Consider the following 17,082-nt stretch of genomic DNA (forward strand, 5'->3'; position numbering starts at 1 on the left):
GCCGAAGAGCGGGGAGGGCGGCGGGGGGCTGCTGGGTGCTGCCCGGCCCCTTCCCACTGTAAGGAGTACCCTGTACCTCTCTATAGCCAGTGATCGCCCCTCAGTTAGACTTCTTTCACACCCCTCTGATTTTGCAAACGAGCGACCAACAATCCATCACTTCTGCATTTTTCTCTCCTGCCTGTTCTGGTCCTACAGCGATAAGCCTCGTGGAGGGAGCTGCTGTGTGTGGTGCTGTACCCGGTGTTGGACAGCACTGTAAGGAGTACCCTGTACCTCTCTATAGCCAGTGATCGCCCCTCAGTTAGACTTCTTTCACACCCCTCTGATTTTGCAAACGAGCGACCAACAATCCATCACTTCTGCATTTTTCTCTCCTGCCTGTTCTGGTCCTACAGCGATAAGCCTCGTGGAGGGAGCTGCTGTGTGTGGTGCTGTACCCGGTGTTGGACAGACCTCACCCACTGCTGGAGGGCTTTGCTGCTGCAGCTCCTTACCTCGGTCACTTGCCTGGACCAGATTAGTTTCAATCAAGTTTAAACCATTCCTTCTTCACAACTCCTCTTAACAAATCTGCTTGAAGCCATCTTCCCACAGCTTCTCCACTTGTGACATCTTTGCCTGCTTGTCTTTATCTTACAGTGTTGCTCTTGCTTCCACACTGCAGTTCATGGCAGAGTCAGTGCAACAGTTGCCTTATTTAACTTCTTCTCTCTCCTTTACACCTACAAGGAGTCAGATCACTAATTAGAACTTAAGTTTAACAGTAGTTAAAGAAAGATCCTTTTATGTATTTACTAATGACAGAATAGTTTAAATTATTTCCACGTTCTCACTAAGATTAGCTTTGCTTTTACTCCCATAGGGAGTGGTGCTTACTCATTGTATGTCTGTCTAGTTCCACCATAAGCTCTTAGTGCAGATCGCTGTTACCTCACGGACTGACTTCTTGATCCTTCTGAAAGCTGTCTCTGCTATTTACCTGTATCTCAGTGAGTAAACAGATAAATTGGTTATCAGAAATAGCCAATTTCATCCACATTGTTTCAAGGAGGAGCAAAAGAAACCGCGTTTTCAGCATACATAATCTATTACTTACATTCTCATAAAGCATATCACTAAAATGGATGTGCCTTTCTAAAATTAGTCTACGCTTACATGACTACAGATATTTCGGTTGGGGATATGATTTAAAAATAGAGTTGGTTTTAAACAGTTTTCACAAATGCTAACTCAGCAAGGGAGGAAGCTTAACTTTAAGCCATCTCACTGCATGCACCTTGGAGAGGTGACACAGGCATGTTAAGCTACAGCCACAGTCAATAACGTTTTAAGTGGAGGTGGCTAAAGCGTCCCTCTGAGGACCAAAGCCCACATTGTGGTGTGAGCATTGTGCAGCAGAACATCAAAGATGTAATTCCTGGGGGGCCCTGTGGGACAGTTTCATAACTTTCAGCATTTCCTGACCTTGTAATTTCAGATACCGTACTAGGAGGTAGAGAAGTGATTTTTAAAACATTTCACTTTCCTCTTTTTATTGTGGTTTAATAATCAGATATACTAAGAAAAACAGTTTTGTTATGGGCAGCCTCTTCAGTGAGGGTTACAAATAGTGTCAGTTCTCAGCAAGTGATTGGCTTTCTGGGAGAAGACTCAGGAACGTACAGTCTGCTGCTGTAACCAAAGTGCATGCTGCTGCATTTGTAAGTCGTTTTACCTTGCTTAGGAAGGGTGCCAGCACGTTGGTTATCCCAATAACCAATGCTGGGATTGGAATCCCAGGGCTAGACAGCAGTAATGCACGGCTACTCTCACCTTTGAGCAAACAAAAAGGAACTAGCTAGTATTCAGAAAATGCCCTGCAAACTCAACTGCCTGCAGCCTCAGAGGAGGAGCAGCTGCACAGTATGATCTGGGTTTGAGATTGTGGCACATACCAGACAGTAATCATATCATGCCCTGGGAGTGCACCTGCCCTTATGACAGATTCCATGACAGGGGCATCCCTTCTCCCTGTCCTCCCATGGGAAGAATCACACGTGTCCCACCCATGTGCAGTACCACAACTCACCTAGCTTTGGAGAGGCATGACAATCCTGGTGCAGCATCCAAGGACTGTATTAAGGGGCTGGAGATGGGCTAAGGAGGAGGGGGTGGGGCTGCAGTCCTCTGCACTTTCCCCTGCCATTTGTGATGGGCCTGTCATTTTCAGAGAACAGAGAAGATGGTCATGGATCCTCATGATATACATGTTCCTGTTCTTTATACAGGCCAAGGCCAGAGTTTATAGCATACAGCTGTACTCACATCAGGCATAGAGGGGAGGCCTTCCTCTTTCAGCCTCGTCGTAGCAATGATTTCCTTGCCCTGACTTTGCTTCATCACCCCACCATGTCTTCACAGACTGGCAGCTTAAATCTCTGTAATGGCAGGTCATATGTACCTGTTGCCCTCTGTCTTCTTTATTATGAGGTGCGAAACGAATTCTGACTGTAATCCCACCTAAGTTAAAGGGAGAAGGTAAGCATGCAGGTATTGCACACTTGTGTATGTAAATTCCTGTGTAGGAGTCGGCATTTTGTGTCTGTTAACATGCTGCTTGATTTTTTTCTGCATTCAAGAATTAACTATTTAAAATAAAGGCACTAAGGCTTTTCAGACTGATCAATGTACATTAGCTCCTCTACAAAACTTAGAATGATCCTCACTCCTTTTGCAGATAATTATAAGTATAAAAAGTGAGGTCTGCGGTCCATACAATAGCTTCTTACCTGTAACTTTGGGAGCCTGTAGGCAAGACTACTTCTTTGTCCCCATCTTCAACTGGGAAGCAGAGAGAAATAGTGCACATGAATGCAACGAACCTATAAAAACAAGGGTACAAGTGAAGAGGAAGAGGCATGAAACATTTTCTAGTAAACAGTCCTGACCTGTTGTGTTAAAAATACCAAAGAGCTGCTAGCAGAATCATTTATTATAACTAATACGTTTAACAATAGAAGGAAATATCAGATAAACCATTAAATCAAATTCAACATGGGGCAAATCTATTGACAAATACAGTCCATCGTGCAGTGGAAGGGACCCTTGGCAGTCAATTGCCCTGAGATTTATACAAAAGAGAAAAGGTTTTTCATTCAGTTAATTCATACTTTACTACTTCAGAAAGCAAATTCACCAGCACCTTTTTCCTAGCTCAGAAATAGCATGTTTATAAATTCAGTCTGATACTATCGGACTCGCACGAGATCGCTGGAAGTTCAGCAGAAGCTGCTGCTGTTATTTGACTCTACTGACCACTTTCCTAAATAAGGCTTGGTAAAAGACACTGCTTCGCTAGTTGAGCAGTTCCAGTTGGCCAGGGTCGGTTTCTTTGTGGAGAACAAAGATGTTGAATTGCAAAGAATATTTAAAAGTGCAGAACTTTTCCATGTGTCCTTTGGCTGCCTGGAGGTTTAGGGAACTCACTTGTTGAATCTCAAGTCAGGATTTAGAGAAGTCAACTCCTGTTCTTACCCCTTCATACAACTGGCATATAAGTAGTCCGCAGGCGTGGTGACTGAGCCTATGGGGAATGGTCATTCAGGTTATCTCGAGTTGGCCACTGGGTGGTCACTGAACTAGGTGCAGTGCAGCTACAGGCACTTTGCTCCTGTACCTCATGAGCAGTGCTACAAGGGATAAAACAGCTGATGTGCCTAAAGCCAGTTTGGATGTTCAGAAGAGACATGGTGCTAACTGCCCCAGTTCCAAGAGCAGAGTATGTAGTTTCCCACAGGCCAGTGCCCAGAATATAACAATACTATGACAAGCTTACCTACAAGTTGTGGGATTAAAGCTGCATTCTTATTTTACATAAAGATTTTTATCGTCTACCACTGCAGCTGGGACAGAAGCCAGTTTTACAAGCTTTAACTCAAACTGGTGGCGTTTAGCAATTACAGGCATGCTTTGAGGGATTTACTGCAGACAACCTAAATGGTAGAGGAGAGCCTTGCCTCTTTTTTTTAACATAGTTTTTCAGGTCAATTTCATCTGCGGCTCTATGCAGAACTTTTCAAAGATGGAAGTTTCCCTGGAAGTACACCAGTACCTTCAACTCCCGATTTCAACAGGACTTGAGGCTAGCAGCTTTACACAGGACACTCACTTATAGCCCAGCTGCCAGCAGTGACTGGAGACCTGCTGCTGACTAGCTATTGCTTTAGCTAGTAACAGGCAATCCTGGCAACACTGCATTTTGCTGGGAGAGAAAGAAACAAACAAGTGGAAGAACAGTAATGAAAGGAAGACTGTACGTGGTGTACATGCCTGGCATTATACAGTCATATAACTTACTCCACCCTAGCGTCAGTCTGCTGGAAAGCTACAGGAGAAACTGCAGGTGTCCACAAAATTCTAGCTTTTTGCCCTGGTTGCCTCCAGCAAGCTGTAGTATGGGCTTTCTCCTGAGGTGAAGTTAGTGCCTCCTACTCTGAGCCCAGCATGGCCACTCCCTGTCAACAGTGAAGAACAGGTCCCCCTAAGTTAGTAGCTACAACCTTAGAAATCCAGGCAGGTATTATCTGAGGTACTTTGTTCGCTAATTTTGATCGTGCGAGTTCCATTTCAATTATTCATAGCAATACTGAATAATTAAGAGACATATCCCTTAAAATAATCTGCAAAATGCAAGAAAGCCTTAGCCAGTAGGGCAGCTTTATAAGTTTTAGGCATCACGTTTTTGTGGAAAACCAGGGCCAGATAAAGATTACTAAAACTGGACTGACATGTAGTTTGTTTTTCTGTCAAGTCCTAAGGATACTGGTCTTTTCTTACAGGAAAATTGTGGACAGAATAGATGACGACAAAGATGGCTATCTCACAACAGAGGAATTAAAAAACTGGATTAAACGGGTACAGAAACGCTATATCTACGAAAACGTCGCTAAGGTTTGGAAAGACTACGATCTAAACAAGGACAATAAAATTGCCTGGGAAGAATACAAACAAGCCACATATGGTTATTATCTAGGTAAGATAACATTTTCACATTATATGCTCAAAGACTATTGAGATTTTAAGGCATGATTTTATGCCTCACAGTCAACAGAAGTTTGGTGTCACATTTAGGACACTTGAAAATCGCATTAAATTTTATAGATGCTCAGAGGTCAAAAGCACTTCTTAGTTGTTTATTGCAGCCATTTCCACATGGGTCACCAGAACACGGAAGGTTTTGTAGAGGGATTATTAAACGTATGGGCAAAGCTGAATTCAAGTCTTCTCCGGCTAGAAAAAAACATATCTATTTAATATTAAAAATGGTACTTTAATTAAAAAATAATGTATTGTGTAATTAACCAGTATTTGTTAATTTAGTCTCTCTAAACTCTTAATGTTCTAGATGCTAAAACATTCGGATGGGTCTAAGCTATATCTAAGTTATTGATTAAAATAGTTCTTGCAGAATAACATGCTTCAGACTGTGATCAACTGCAAATGAAAGTCCTTAACAAATCAGGCAAAAGAAACATGTATTAAAAAATACACCTCAATCTTTTTTCCCCCACATATATTCCCTTTGTTTTTTGTAAGTTAATGAAAGGAAAGGAGGAGATCACTTAAGCTAAAGGGCAATGCTGACAGAACAACAAATTGGTATTAATTGACCATTTATACTGGAAATGAGAAGACAGTATCTACCTACCATAGAGGCAGTTTCTGGAGCAAGCTTCCAGTAGCAGTAATAATTCCAAAGTCTGCCTTAGATTAAAATGGAGTTTATTTGTGGAAAGAAATATTTGACACACCGTCCCCGCAGCAGTATCCCTGGGACCCCTTCTCAGTTCTTTGTCTTTTCTCTCTGTAATCCCTAAGATTTGGAGAACAGCTACCACATTGTGCGCTTGTGTTAATGCACACTTAAAATTCCCATCTGTGATTCCTGGCCTAGTCTTTTTCAACTGTGTTAGTCTCCCAGTATGCAAATTTTGAACTTGTTATGAGTATTTTTCATGTTTGAAGTCAGTTTAGTAATCCTGTTTTAAAAAGTATAAGTATAAAGTTTAAAAAGTATATAAATAAGTATATCAAATACTTAATGCTTAATGCCACTGAACACCCTGAAAAAAAATCTAATTGTTTTAAACTGAAAATAATTGTTAGGTTCCCTGTAGCAGAGGCATAGCAGATAATTTCAGTCAATCTGCCAGCTTCTGAAACCACTTTCCTTTGGTTTACTTGCTTTTTGAAACTGCAAAGTTGTGTAGCTTATACTGATTCCTAAGAAGAATAAAACTTCTATGAATGAAATCTACCCCAAATACTGCTTAAGCAGAGCTTGTAAAAGCAGATTTAAAAAAAAAAAAAAAATCTATGAAGGATGATACATAATACTGCAAAATCCGTTATCCTGGATTCCAACAGAAGGCTTACTCAGACATTTACCTATACTACTGAGTCACCTTTAAAAATCAAACAAAGTGCTTGACTCCTGAATTTAAAACTTCACAGGGAAGAGTGGTTCCATTTTAAAACAGCACCTATTCTAGCAATAAGCCTTTGTATTTCTAGACTCTAACAGCATATTGGAGTACTGGGTTGTGGTAATATGTTTTAAAAAGAACATAGTTTTGAGATCTTGATTAATTTGCAGAAAATCCAGAAGAATTCCAAGATGCAACTGATCAGCACAGTTTTAAAAAAATGCTGCCCAGAGATGAGAGACGATTCAAAACTGCCGATCTGGATGGAGACTTAGCTGCCACTCGTGAAGAATTCACTGCTTTCCTTCACCCAGAGGAGTTTGAGCATATGAAAAACATTGTTGTCTTAGTAAGCAGAGCAAAACCAATGCCTTTGATTTTACTTTTATTTTTTTGGATGAGCTTTGAAATGCTTCTCTAACTTTTCCATGTAAGGTTTAGAAAGAGACACACATAATTGTCAAGTGGAGAACAGAAAGGGATGCCTTTAATGAAATTCACTTGATTTAGAGCTCTCAGTATGAGAAAGACTTGTTAAATGCACTTAGACAGCTCATAAATGGAATCAAGAAACAGTCTTGGGCATGGACTTAACACTAAAATGAAAGGAAGGGTGTGCTGGCATGCAGCAGCTAAGTGCTTGATGCAAGCGTGTATCTGCCCCTAACTTAAAACTTAAGTGTGGTGTCCAGTTCATTCATGTGCAGGCAATTTTTTCAACATGAAAGGATATTTGTATATTTATTATATAAACAACTCTCACATTGGAATCGGTGAGAGTACATTTGCCCACGTACAAGGTCAAGTCAAGGCCTCAAACATTAAATGATCGAAGAGGCGAGTAGCCAGAATTCTCAGTTCTCTCTTGATTACTTCAATGCAACACTATTTTCCAGGAAACCTTGGAAGACATAGACAAAAATGAGGATGGTTTTGTGGATCAAGATGAGTACATTGGTAAGTGTTGAGGTTTGTTTCTTATATAATCTCCAGTCCATTTGTCCATCATCTTTCAAATTCGCAGCAGTATTAACAACCCAAAGATGAATGTTTCCATGCTCCAGTTCAACTATTTTAGACCAACTATCCAATCCAGAAAGTTTTATTTCATTTTAGCCAGATAGCAACATGACCAGCAAAAAGTTCCTCACACTTTACAGCATAAGGTCCTCCTCTTAGTATATATAATGTATACATATATATATAAAATTTGGCTAAGAGGGTCTGGAATAATATTTTTCATGACAGGAATACTCTCTGTATACTTGACCACATTAACAGCTTTTTGAAAGCACTGTTTAGAAATGCAGGAGGATCAGAAAGTGAATTAGTCTCTTCCCAAGTTGGAATGGTCCTTGACTATGCAAAATAGCTGGGAAGCACACACTGCAAAAAAGAAAATTCACCTTTTTTCTACTAGTTATTTTCGTAATTTAATTAGTAAGTAAGAACCCATACTTCTCTAATTTGTATGGTGATGCCATTATGTTTCTTCTAGAAATATAGGATGCATTAAAAACGAACTGTGTAAAAATAGCACTAAGATTTAAGATTCTCAAAGAAGTTGTGAAGTGTGTGAATGTCAGCTGTGTGTTACTTCAGTGGCAGAAAGAGAGCAAAATGGGAAACATCAACAACAGATCAGTCACAGTTAATTTGCACAAATTTCAGTCAGACTAGGCAGTTAGCTGCTGTCTTGCACTTAGACCTAGGACGACTAAATGGAACCAGGACTAGAGATCAGCAATACATAATACATTTTATCCTTTTGAATCATTATGCTGATACCAAAAGCTAACTTCTCCCACTGAACTCACTTTGATGGGTTTCAAATCAAGAAAGTAGCACCAGGAAAGCATTGATGCAAACTCAGATGCATCTTTCTGTTTCTAGTGGTGCTATAAAGATCACTTCGCATATAATCAGGAACAATATACACGTTAATTAATGGCAGGGGGGGGTTCTATTCCTTGTAAATTATATTTAGCCTCAGAATGTGAATGCTATTCATTTATGACTGAAATAACAGAGCAGCATAATTTCCACAGTAATTTCAGTTCATTCAGTGACATTACCTACATATAATTACAAGGTAATTGTCAACATTTGTTACCATGTGAATGCTGGTTTTTCTTGTCTTCTATAGATAGGAACATAGAATGTTCTAGTCACGATCACCCCACATTGGCAAGGATGATAAAAATCAAATTGACAGGACATGTCAGTTGCTTCAAATAAACAATATAATTTGCACTTTATAAAATGAAAAAAGAAAGTGAATGTGTTGTCTGAAGTTTTCTTCATGAGTTGAGGAAAACTGCTTAAAATATTCGTGCTTCCTTTTTCAGATACAATTTTTTTTTTTATTTCTGATCAAGCTGGGGTTAAAAAACAAACAGAAAACCAAATATCTTCTTTGGTAGTTTATAAGGAACAACAACAAGAAGTCCAAAAATTGCAGTCTGTAGATGAGGTATTTGATGGAGAAATCTCCTGAAGGTTATAGAATGATTCTTCCTTCCTCTGCCTTCCTTCCTCTTATTTTGTCTCTTACAAAATTTGGTTTAGATTTTACACAAGCAGTGAAGAAAAACATCCCTAGTCATGTTAAGCAGAGGGAACTAAATTCATGTTGTGCATGAGCAGGTAGCAGAGTATTTCAGGGACACCGTGGACAGTTCCACCACTAGAGAACTTCAGCCTAGTGTATACACTCACACTGCAGGCTGGGGTTAAAGTTATACCTAGCTTTGAGATCAGCTTTTATACTTGCTATAGATAACAGCCAGCCCCTGGCCCTGAGACCATCCACATGGGGTGCACTTTTCCTTAGCACATCCTTGAAAACCAAACCCAAAAGGCGTGGGTATAGTATCACAAAGCAGGCTTTAATTGTAAACAGAAAAGTGGAAGGCTTGAGAAATAAACAGCCCTGATGAGCAGGAAATGATTTGCCACAGTGACCGGAAGAGTAAAGCAGATACACTATTCATAATTTGGAAGGCTTATGCTATAAAGAACAGAAACAAATCACTTGCTTTTAATAATTGCTGCTACTCTCCCCATTCTACACAGACTCTACATGCTGCCACCGTGGCATTTTCCTACTGATGCTTCTTAAATATAGCACAGGACTGATGTACAGAGCAGCTCATGTATGTAATCTGTGCATCCTGTCACAAATGGTACTGCATCCCAAGGTACTGATCTACGAACAGTGCAGTGCTTGTGGTTCCTCACATAGAATGCACCACAGATTCACAATGACTTCTCCAGGACTTTCTTTGTAGAAGAATACCTTCTACTGGAGTGTGCTGCAGCACTGTATGCTTGAAAAAGGACTCATCTACTGAGATGAATTTCTCTTAAACAGACCTCTCTAAAAGCAGGACAAAAGCATTCAAGTGCCATTTATCAATTTTTGTTTTCCTAAATTTCCTCTGTGCCTTTTTTGCCTTAACCACTCTGCTGGCTGGAGTCTGATCTTATCCACAAAGACATTTGCTGACAGGGACAAGATAAAAATGCCAAGTTCCTTTCTCCCCATGTGACTGAGCCCAGCACTAAAGCTTATGTTTGCTATTTAGCTAAGATCCTTAAAGAATTTTTTTCATTTGGAAATTCAGTGGATGATGGCCTTTGGATAGGTTCATCTCTCTGTTAGCCTCACCAGCAGCACACAGTTATGATACAAGGGTAATGTAAGAATGGACAGAATCACCAGCAGTGAAGAAATAGGCCCGAGGGAAGATACACGCAGCTACTCTATTTACACCCTGCATTTGGTTTTCTGTACAAAGAAACACTGTGCAAAGAGTGAAAAGTTTAGTCTTCCTCTGAGGAAAACTGTGCAAATGTCTTTAGTTTGTGCATAATTTGCAAATTAAATATGACTTGAGTGAGACCTTTATTTCCTTTCTAGCTGATATGTTTGCAAATGAAGAGGGTGGACCAGAGCCTGACTGGGTGATTACAGAGCGTGAGCAGTTCTCAGATTTTCGTGACCTCAACAAGGATGGAAAGATGGACAAAGAGGAGATTCAGCACTGGATTCTCCCTCAAGACTATGATCATGCACTAGCTGAAGCCAGGCACTTAGTCTATGAATCGGATGTAGACAAGGTACTTAGTGTTCTAGTATATATTTTTTTAAAGTTGTATAAGGTGGTGTGTTATCTAGGAGGTAGCAAAATTTCTATAATCAAACACACATCTTTGACTTACAGACTGGCTCAATGAGTCCACTTCCTCTAATATGGGAGATTAATGGTTCATTAGATCCCAGAGGGTGATCTTCCAAAGTGTAATGTGAGCAAAGCTGGAACCTGAAAAACGAAAACACTCTTACACAGAGAGTGTGTAAATTGCTAACGTAAGCAACCATCTTCCACAAAATACCCCAGAGGATTTTCATTTTTACTGTTAGGAAGGTAAAACCAAAACACAGGACAAAACTACATACCAGATAACCTGCATACTGTTTGGCAGAGAGTTAATTATAAAGAACTAAGTCAGCAGTTTGACCCAGCTGAAGCCAGTGGGACTTCTGTCTTCCACCGGTGTTCAAATTTCACTCACCATGACAGCTGCAATGATTCCCAAACCTGCTGTCTGCTGCTCTGAAGAACTGTCTATTTCCCAGGGCTCTTGTAAGTCTGCGCTGGTGTGTCTTTTACTTAGCTTTGAAAATGTTCTTACAGAGATTTTATTTTCCTCCCACCAGGATCAGAAACTAACGAAAGAGGAGGTTCTAGACAATTGGAATATGTTCGTTGGAAGTCAAGCTACTAATTACGGGGAGGACCTCACAAGAAACCATGATGAGCTATGATACAGTGTACCAACCAGTATGCTACAGACCTTTTCTCCACTTCACTGAAATCACCGTGTCCATCCCCTCTTTTTGGGGAAGACAGATGAGACAGACTCACAACCAAATGATATGCATTAATATATTTTTAACATGCCAGCTTATTACCTCAGAAACTGCGTAGAAATAGCTTTTTACTCTTTTCACATGGTTAAATACAGTATCTAATTACTACAGTTTTATTTTTGAAAACATAAGAAGGTAACTTTCAGTCATAGATTAGAGCCTGATCTGGAAAAGGCACTTCTAAAACATAATTGCAAGGATCTTTAATAGTTAAATATTTTCTTCAAATACCCGTTTTTACTATAGTGAAATGCAGGTAGGATTAGAAAGAAACCTAATGTTTAAACAGACTAAGTTATTTAGCCATGTATTTTAATAGCATGTAACAATTTATACTTTGATCCTCCTATCCAGAGAAAAGGTTGGACACAACAAGATCCACAACCTTTTTCTCCACACTTTTTCTCTCCCAGTTTGGGCCAGAGGTACTGAAGAAGGTATCCAGCAGCCCTCTGGCTCATGGCTTTACCAGTGCAACATGTACAACTGGCCCTTCTCTCCAACCCCCATCACAGTGCAGACACCACACACATGGCCCATCACCCTGTGCTGGCATTCCTCAGCGAGGGTTGTAGAGTTCATAGTGACAGCTGCTCCTCCTGACAACAGAATAACGTACAATTGTTACCTCCCAGGTTATGCTGTTTCCTGGGAGGAATTATACCACATTTCTCTCACGCTTTTCGCACTTTACCCAAGCCATAGTCTTGTTCACACAGTGTGAATGGCAGCAGTTCTGTGATAGAGAAAGAATGAGACATATCACCCCTCTGGGCCATCTGTACCACATAAGAAGACAGGTTTATGTGGCTAAAGTTCTGGTTTTGTATGTATATACGTTACTGAAGCAACTACACGAAGACAGCTTTCCTTCTAAAGAAAGCGGTAAGCTTTCCACACAGGTGCTTTCTTCTTTACTGTATAATGTGAGCTATTACATGTATATTTTTATATACCCAACTTTTCTAAGTTTGGTTGTTTTTAAATGAACTGGTTTAAAATAAGCACAATAAAACCAATACTTCTTTTTGATACTAGGAAGGTGCAATAACACTAACACAGACTAGCACAGAGAGATGATGTGAAAGCAGGAACCGAGCTTTTAAAAGCCAGTAGTTCCCAAAGCACTGGGTCATTGGCAGCTCCTGCAGCACAAGCTAGAAATAAGTCCAATGTACATAGTTGCAATCACTAGAATCTGTTCTGAGCAACAATAGTAGGAGATTAGGGCTCTACAACACAGCTCACTTGGAGGTTCCTTGAAGGTTTGGTGGACAGCATCACACACTGGTTATCACACAACCATCTAGAGAGGAGCTTTGAGACTCCCAGGTTGTGATATACTTCAGCAATTTAAGAAATCTGTGAAAATCATGAGACAGTGCAGAACTGTGTAATTTTTATAAGGTCATATAAGAACTGTGGTGAAATATTTTATATCCTAACTGAAGACAATTCAATCTAGATATCAGAGTCTGGCAGAGATTATCTGTTCTTGCTGGCACAATTACTAAGCTTTTGGTGTGCACTTCTTATGACATTGCCAGCAGTATCTCTGAAAAGTCCCTACCTCTTCTGCTAACGTACAGTAGGACAAATGTCATAAGACATAAGCGAACTGGTTTTGTTCTTCCAGTACCCTCAAGTTAAATAAATGCCTAAATGCAGTGTTATCTGAGAAGCAATAAAAATTGTATCTTGGCACATGTAAAAGATTATCTGTTTTGTTTATGACTTGGATTTGGAAAGGTTTATTGTATTCAATAATCCTAACAATCTTGAGAACTTTTTTTTTTTTAAGTAGTCCTTTCATACTAAATTTTAACATTTTTATATTTTAGCAACAGAATTGTAGTACTCTCTCTGCGCTTAGATCATCTGCTGTTTCAGGAAACTGTACCTTAAAAGACCTCAAAAAAAGCTCATTTCCTGCAAGTGAAACTGCAGCTCAGACTGGATACTTCAGCCAAGGATTTTCACTGGAGCCTAAGGGAAGGTTGTTTGCTAACTCTTGTTGAAATTCAGTGGGAGTTGGGTGCTGAGACACTAAGCATCGTTGCCTTCAGCTAAACATGACACTTCCAAATCCACTGTGTTTGTCCCAACAAAAAACTGCATCTGAGCTTTGACAAGCAATCACATTTTCTTCCACATTACTCAGTGAATTTGGAATAGAATTAGCATCAAATGAGAGAGAAATGTTCCTGTGTTTGTTCTTGATTTCTATTAATGCTTGGAACACACTGGGCATTTTCCAGTATAAAACCATACTTACGTGAGTAACAATGCTAAAATAGTATTTTTGTGGTAACTTTTTTTTTTAGAAAAAGAATGGTACTCAGGTAGACTATATCCAGCTATGAAAAAGGCAAACGTGAGCTAGAATGAAATTTAAAATAATCAAATTATTTATCAATCCTTGTAAGAGTGACGGGGTCATATTAATATTAGGAGCTTTTTTATAAACCAGAATATAGAAATGTTTTTAAGAGAACGTAGGTATCACTGAAGTGATTTCATTCTAAAGGCTACCCTCTTTCTGCAGCTCTTCATAGTGAAACCAACATTCAGTAATGTACAGTATATTTTGTGCACTAAATTTTCCTTTCAAGCTCAATGCACTAAGGAAGAGTAACTCCAAAAGAGACTAGAGCTTCTGGGTTTAAATTTAACACTATTTAAGGAAAGCAAACCTTTGCTAGGGGATATAACTGTTAACATTGTGATTTTTCAAGCCTAAGGTTTCTAATGGGGTTTGACTGTTCCAGAGATAACATTTTTTTTCCTAGGTAGCATATTTCAAGTCATATTACGAGCAAACGTTACAAAATTTTAGTGTAATGTGAAATACTGTAATGTCAGATAGGATTATTTATCTGCTTAATATGACTAAAACCATTAATTGCTGGGAGCCATACTTCATTCCAGCAACATGAAAATCCATTTTGTGCCTATCTTGTCAGTTATTGCCAATTTCCATAATGAATTGTGACGTAGTAAAATTCTGTTGGGAAACGTGTTTATATATTTCCAACTGCAGGTTCTGTATGGTAACTCTTATTACATAGATCCTCCATTAACTAAATGTTTTCATTATGCCTATGCCACAACATATCAAAGGTGCATTTTTCTTACTTAGGTATCTGGAATAGCCATTATTATTGCACATGCAGTTTTAATTATTAGAATTTATGAAATGAACTAAGTGGCTAATGCTCATTGTCTTATATTTCCATTTAATGATTTAATCAGTTTAAATCTGTCTCCTATTCCAATCAAGGTACCCTACATAACTCTCTGAGGAAAGGAGAATACAGCTCATCCTGATCTAATTACACTTACACAAGTATCTTACAATAGTTGCATAATGCTTTGCTATTTGCAGTGCAGAAGTTGATCTTGATCCCAGTGAAGTTAATGGCAGAACTCCTAGTCCCTGTATGGAGGGACTAATAGGCCTTAGCCACCCAAAGGCAAGCAGAACAGTAGGGTGGTGTGACATGAGGTTAGAAATAACCTTACGACCATCAGATCCTGATCTGACTACTCTACTGAACACTAGCTTAGGAATTTAGACTGATTCATACTCATGTAAGATAGCTAGGGCATAAGTGTAGTTCATGGAAGATGGCATCTAACATTTTACTGGTCTGTTCAAATAAACTTAGCCATTTTACTGGGCAGTGGTGGTGTTGCTACTAGACAGCAAGGTACCATGGAACTAGTTTTACAGGGGGGCAGAAGGAGCCACAGAAAACATTTTCAAGGCCAAAGATCTTGGAAAACCTGCCTCGGGTTGTAGTCAAAACACTTGGAAGCATCCACCACTAATAAGCAGTGCCCCTCTCTTTTCATCACTCCAATTTACCATGCGCTATATTCCATTTAATATGTCCAGCAAAGAGCATATTAACCATATTTGCTAATTACAAAGGAAGAACTTAGAATTATTTTCCATGGAAGTTTCAGGCACCAGTAAGACTGATGTCCCTCAAACTCAAGTGCTGTACGGATTATTCCAAATGTGACAAATTTCAAAGCAATCTCAGAAGAAAAAGGTACCAGCTTTCCCATAGTGTGAAATAATGTACAAGGGACATACACGCGTATGTGACACAACAGGCAATTTCACACCTGCATTCTGTCTCTCCACAGGATAAAGTAAAATATCTTCAACAGATGGGAGCATCTCTTCACTATGCCAGTGATGAGAATACCATTATCATGTATACGCATTACTATACCTATTGATAATTAAGGGATATCCATCTGCAGTGTAAGTGTTGGTTCTGGTAAGGGCAGCAGAGTTCTGGAGCTCAGTTTCATACACTGCATGTTTGTTGTTTTCCTGGTGGAAGAATTTATTTTGAAATCATGAAGTGTCCAAATATGATCTGGTCAGCTAGCATTTGAAGGGTTTAGTATCTGCTTACGTGTTTTGCAGTTGGCCTCACATTTGTGAGGTTGGCCACATTTGTGGTCTGAAGCCACCAGATACCTGAAATTCCAGGACATCTATATAGAGCAAGTCATGGCATGATACTGAATCTGAATAGTAATTAAGAGTGACACATACATTAGAAATGACAATGTTTCATCCTATCAACAAGAATTTAGATATACATCAAGATGCTTTCATAGTTAAGTGGGAAATCATTTCTTTATATGGGTAATAGCCTGACAACCTTTAGAATGAAAGTCCGTTGGAACAACAGGGGTACAAAAACTTAATGCAAAATTAGTATAGGTTTTGAACACATACCTTAAAATCCTCAGTAAAGCTCCTTGGTGTTTTTGCGGATGGTATCACAGAAACATGACTTGATAATCCCACAGCGCATGCCACATTTGCAAATGGTTCTGGTACAGCTCTCCTGAGAAACAGCCATCACTGAAGGTGCCGCATTCATATGCGACAGATGCCGAGGTTTAGGTTAAAATAAAGTATAAAACTAAAGCTACTCAATAGGCTGCTCCAGCATGCGCTATCTTCTCCCAGCTAAGGCTGCTGTTGGATTCTGAGGAAGTTTGATGGGTGCATGATAACGAATGCTGTGTTGGTCACCATGAATCCCACCACTACAATTCAAGTTAACAAGTTGGTATCAAGGCCACAGTACCTAGGGGGGAAAAAAAAAAAAAATCATTCTAATTGTCAATTACTGAACTCCCAAGAGCATGATGTTCTCAGGATGTATCTTCTGTTTGGATAAAAGCCAGTGAATTTAATGTTACAGGAACACAAAAAAAAAGGGGGTGGGGCTTTTAACTTTCAACTGTAAGATAACACGAACATACCAAAAATAGTATTGACTAGATTGGCAGTTTAGACACATCTCCCCCCAGATTACTCCCAATGCCCCCCATCACCAACTTTCAATTCAGCTAAACTGAAGTTCTGCTGGCATTGCTTTCACTGCATCTCACAGGGCCTTGGCTGCTGGGCCACAGGAAAGAAAGGAATGCTAGTTGAGAATACATCAAATGAAGTAGTGCAACAGAATTCTAAATAGCTAAAACTTCCTAAAAATTCAGATAGGTAAAACTTCCTGAAACCTTTAGTTGGTAACATTTAGATGAAACATTTTAAAATCATAGGGAGAATGTTTTTTTAAACGTGAATTCACAAGTGAATTCCACAGGCAGCAGAAATGAAGGCAAAAGAGTGGCTGGGAAAGG

The 17,082-nt window shown here is 39.4% G+C and overlaps 1 protein-coding gene across 1 annotated transcript in view; it reads left to right on the plus strand.

Annotated features, from left to right (window-relative positions):
* Window positions 1–13,056, plus strand: part of RCN1 (reticulocalbin 1) — a 44,244-nt gene extending 31,188 nt beyond the window's left edge. Inside the window, exons 2-6 of the mRNA XM_009635592.2 lie at window positions 4,821–5,014; window positions 6,638–6,816; window positions 7,364–7,424; window positions 10,390–10,589; window positions 11,191–13,056. Coding sequence (XP_009633887.1) covers window positions 4,821–5,014; window positions 6,638–6,816; window positions 7,364–7,424; window positions 10,390–10,589; window positions 11,191–11,298 — 742 coding nt within the window. The 3' untranslated portion in view covers window positions 11,299–13,056. The remainder of the gene's footprint in view (window positions 1–4,820; window positions 5,015–6,637; window positions 6,817–7,363; window positions 7,425–10,389; window positions 10,590–11,190) is intronic.
* Window positions 13,057–17,082: the final 4,026 nt, after the last annotated feature.

This window comes from Egretta garzetta, unplaced genomic scaffold, assembly GCF_000687185.1.
Source record: "Egretta garzetta isolate BGI_Z169 unplaced genomic scaffold, ASM68718v1 scaffold523, whole genome shotgun sequence".
Lineage (NCBI taxonomy): Eukaryota > Metazoa > Chordata > Aves > Pelecaniformes > Ardeidae > Egretta > Egretta garzetta.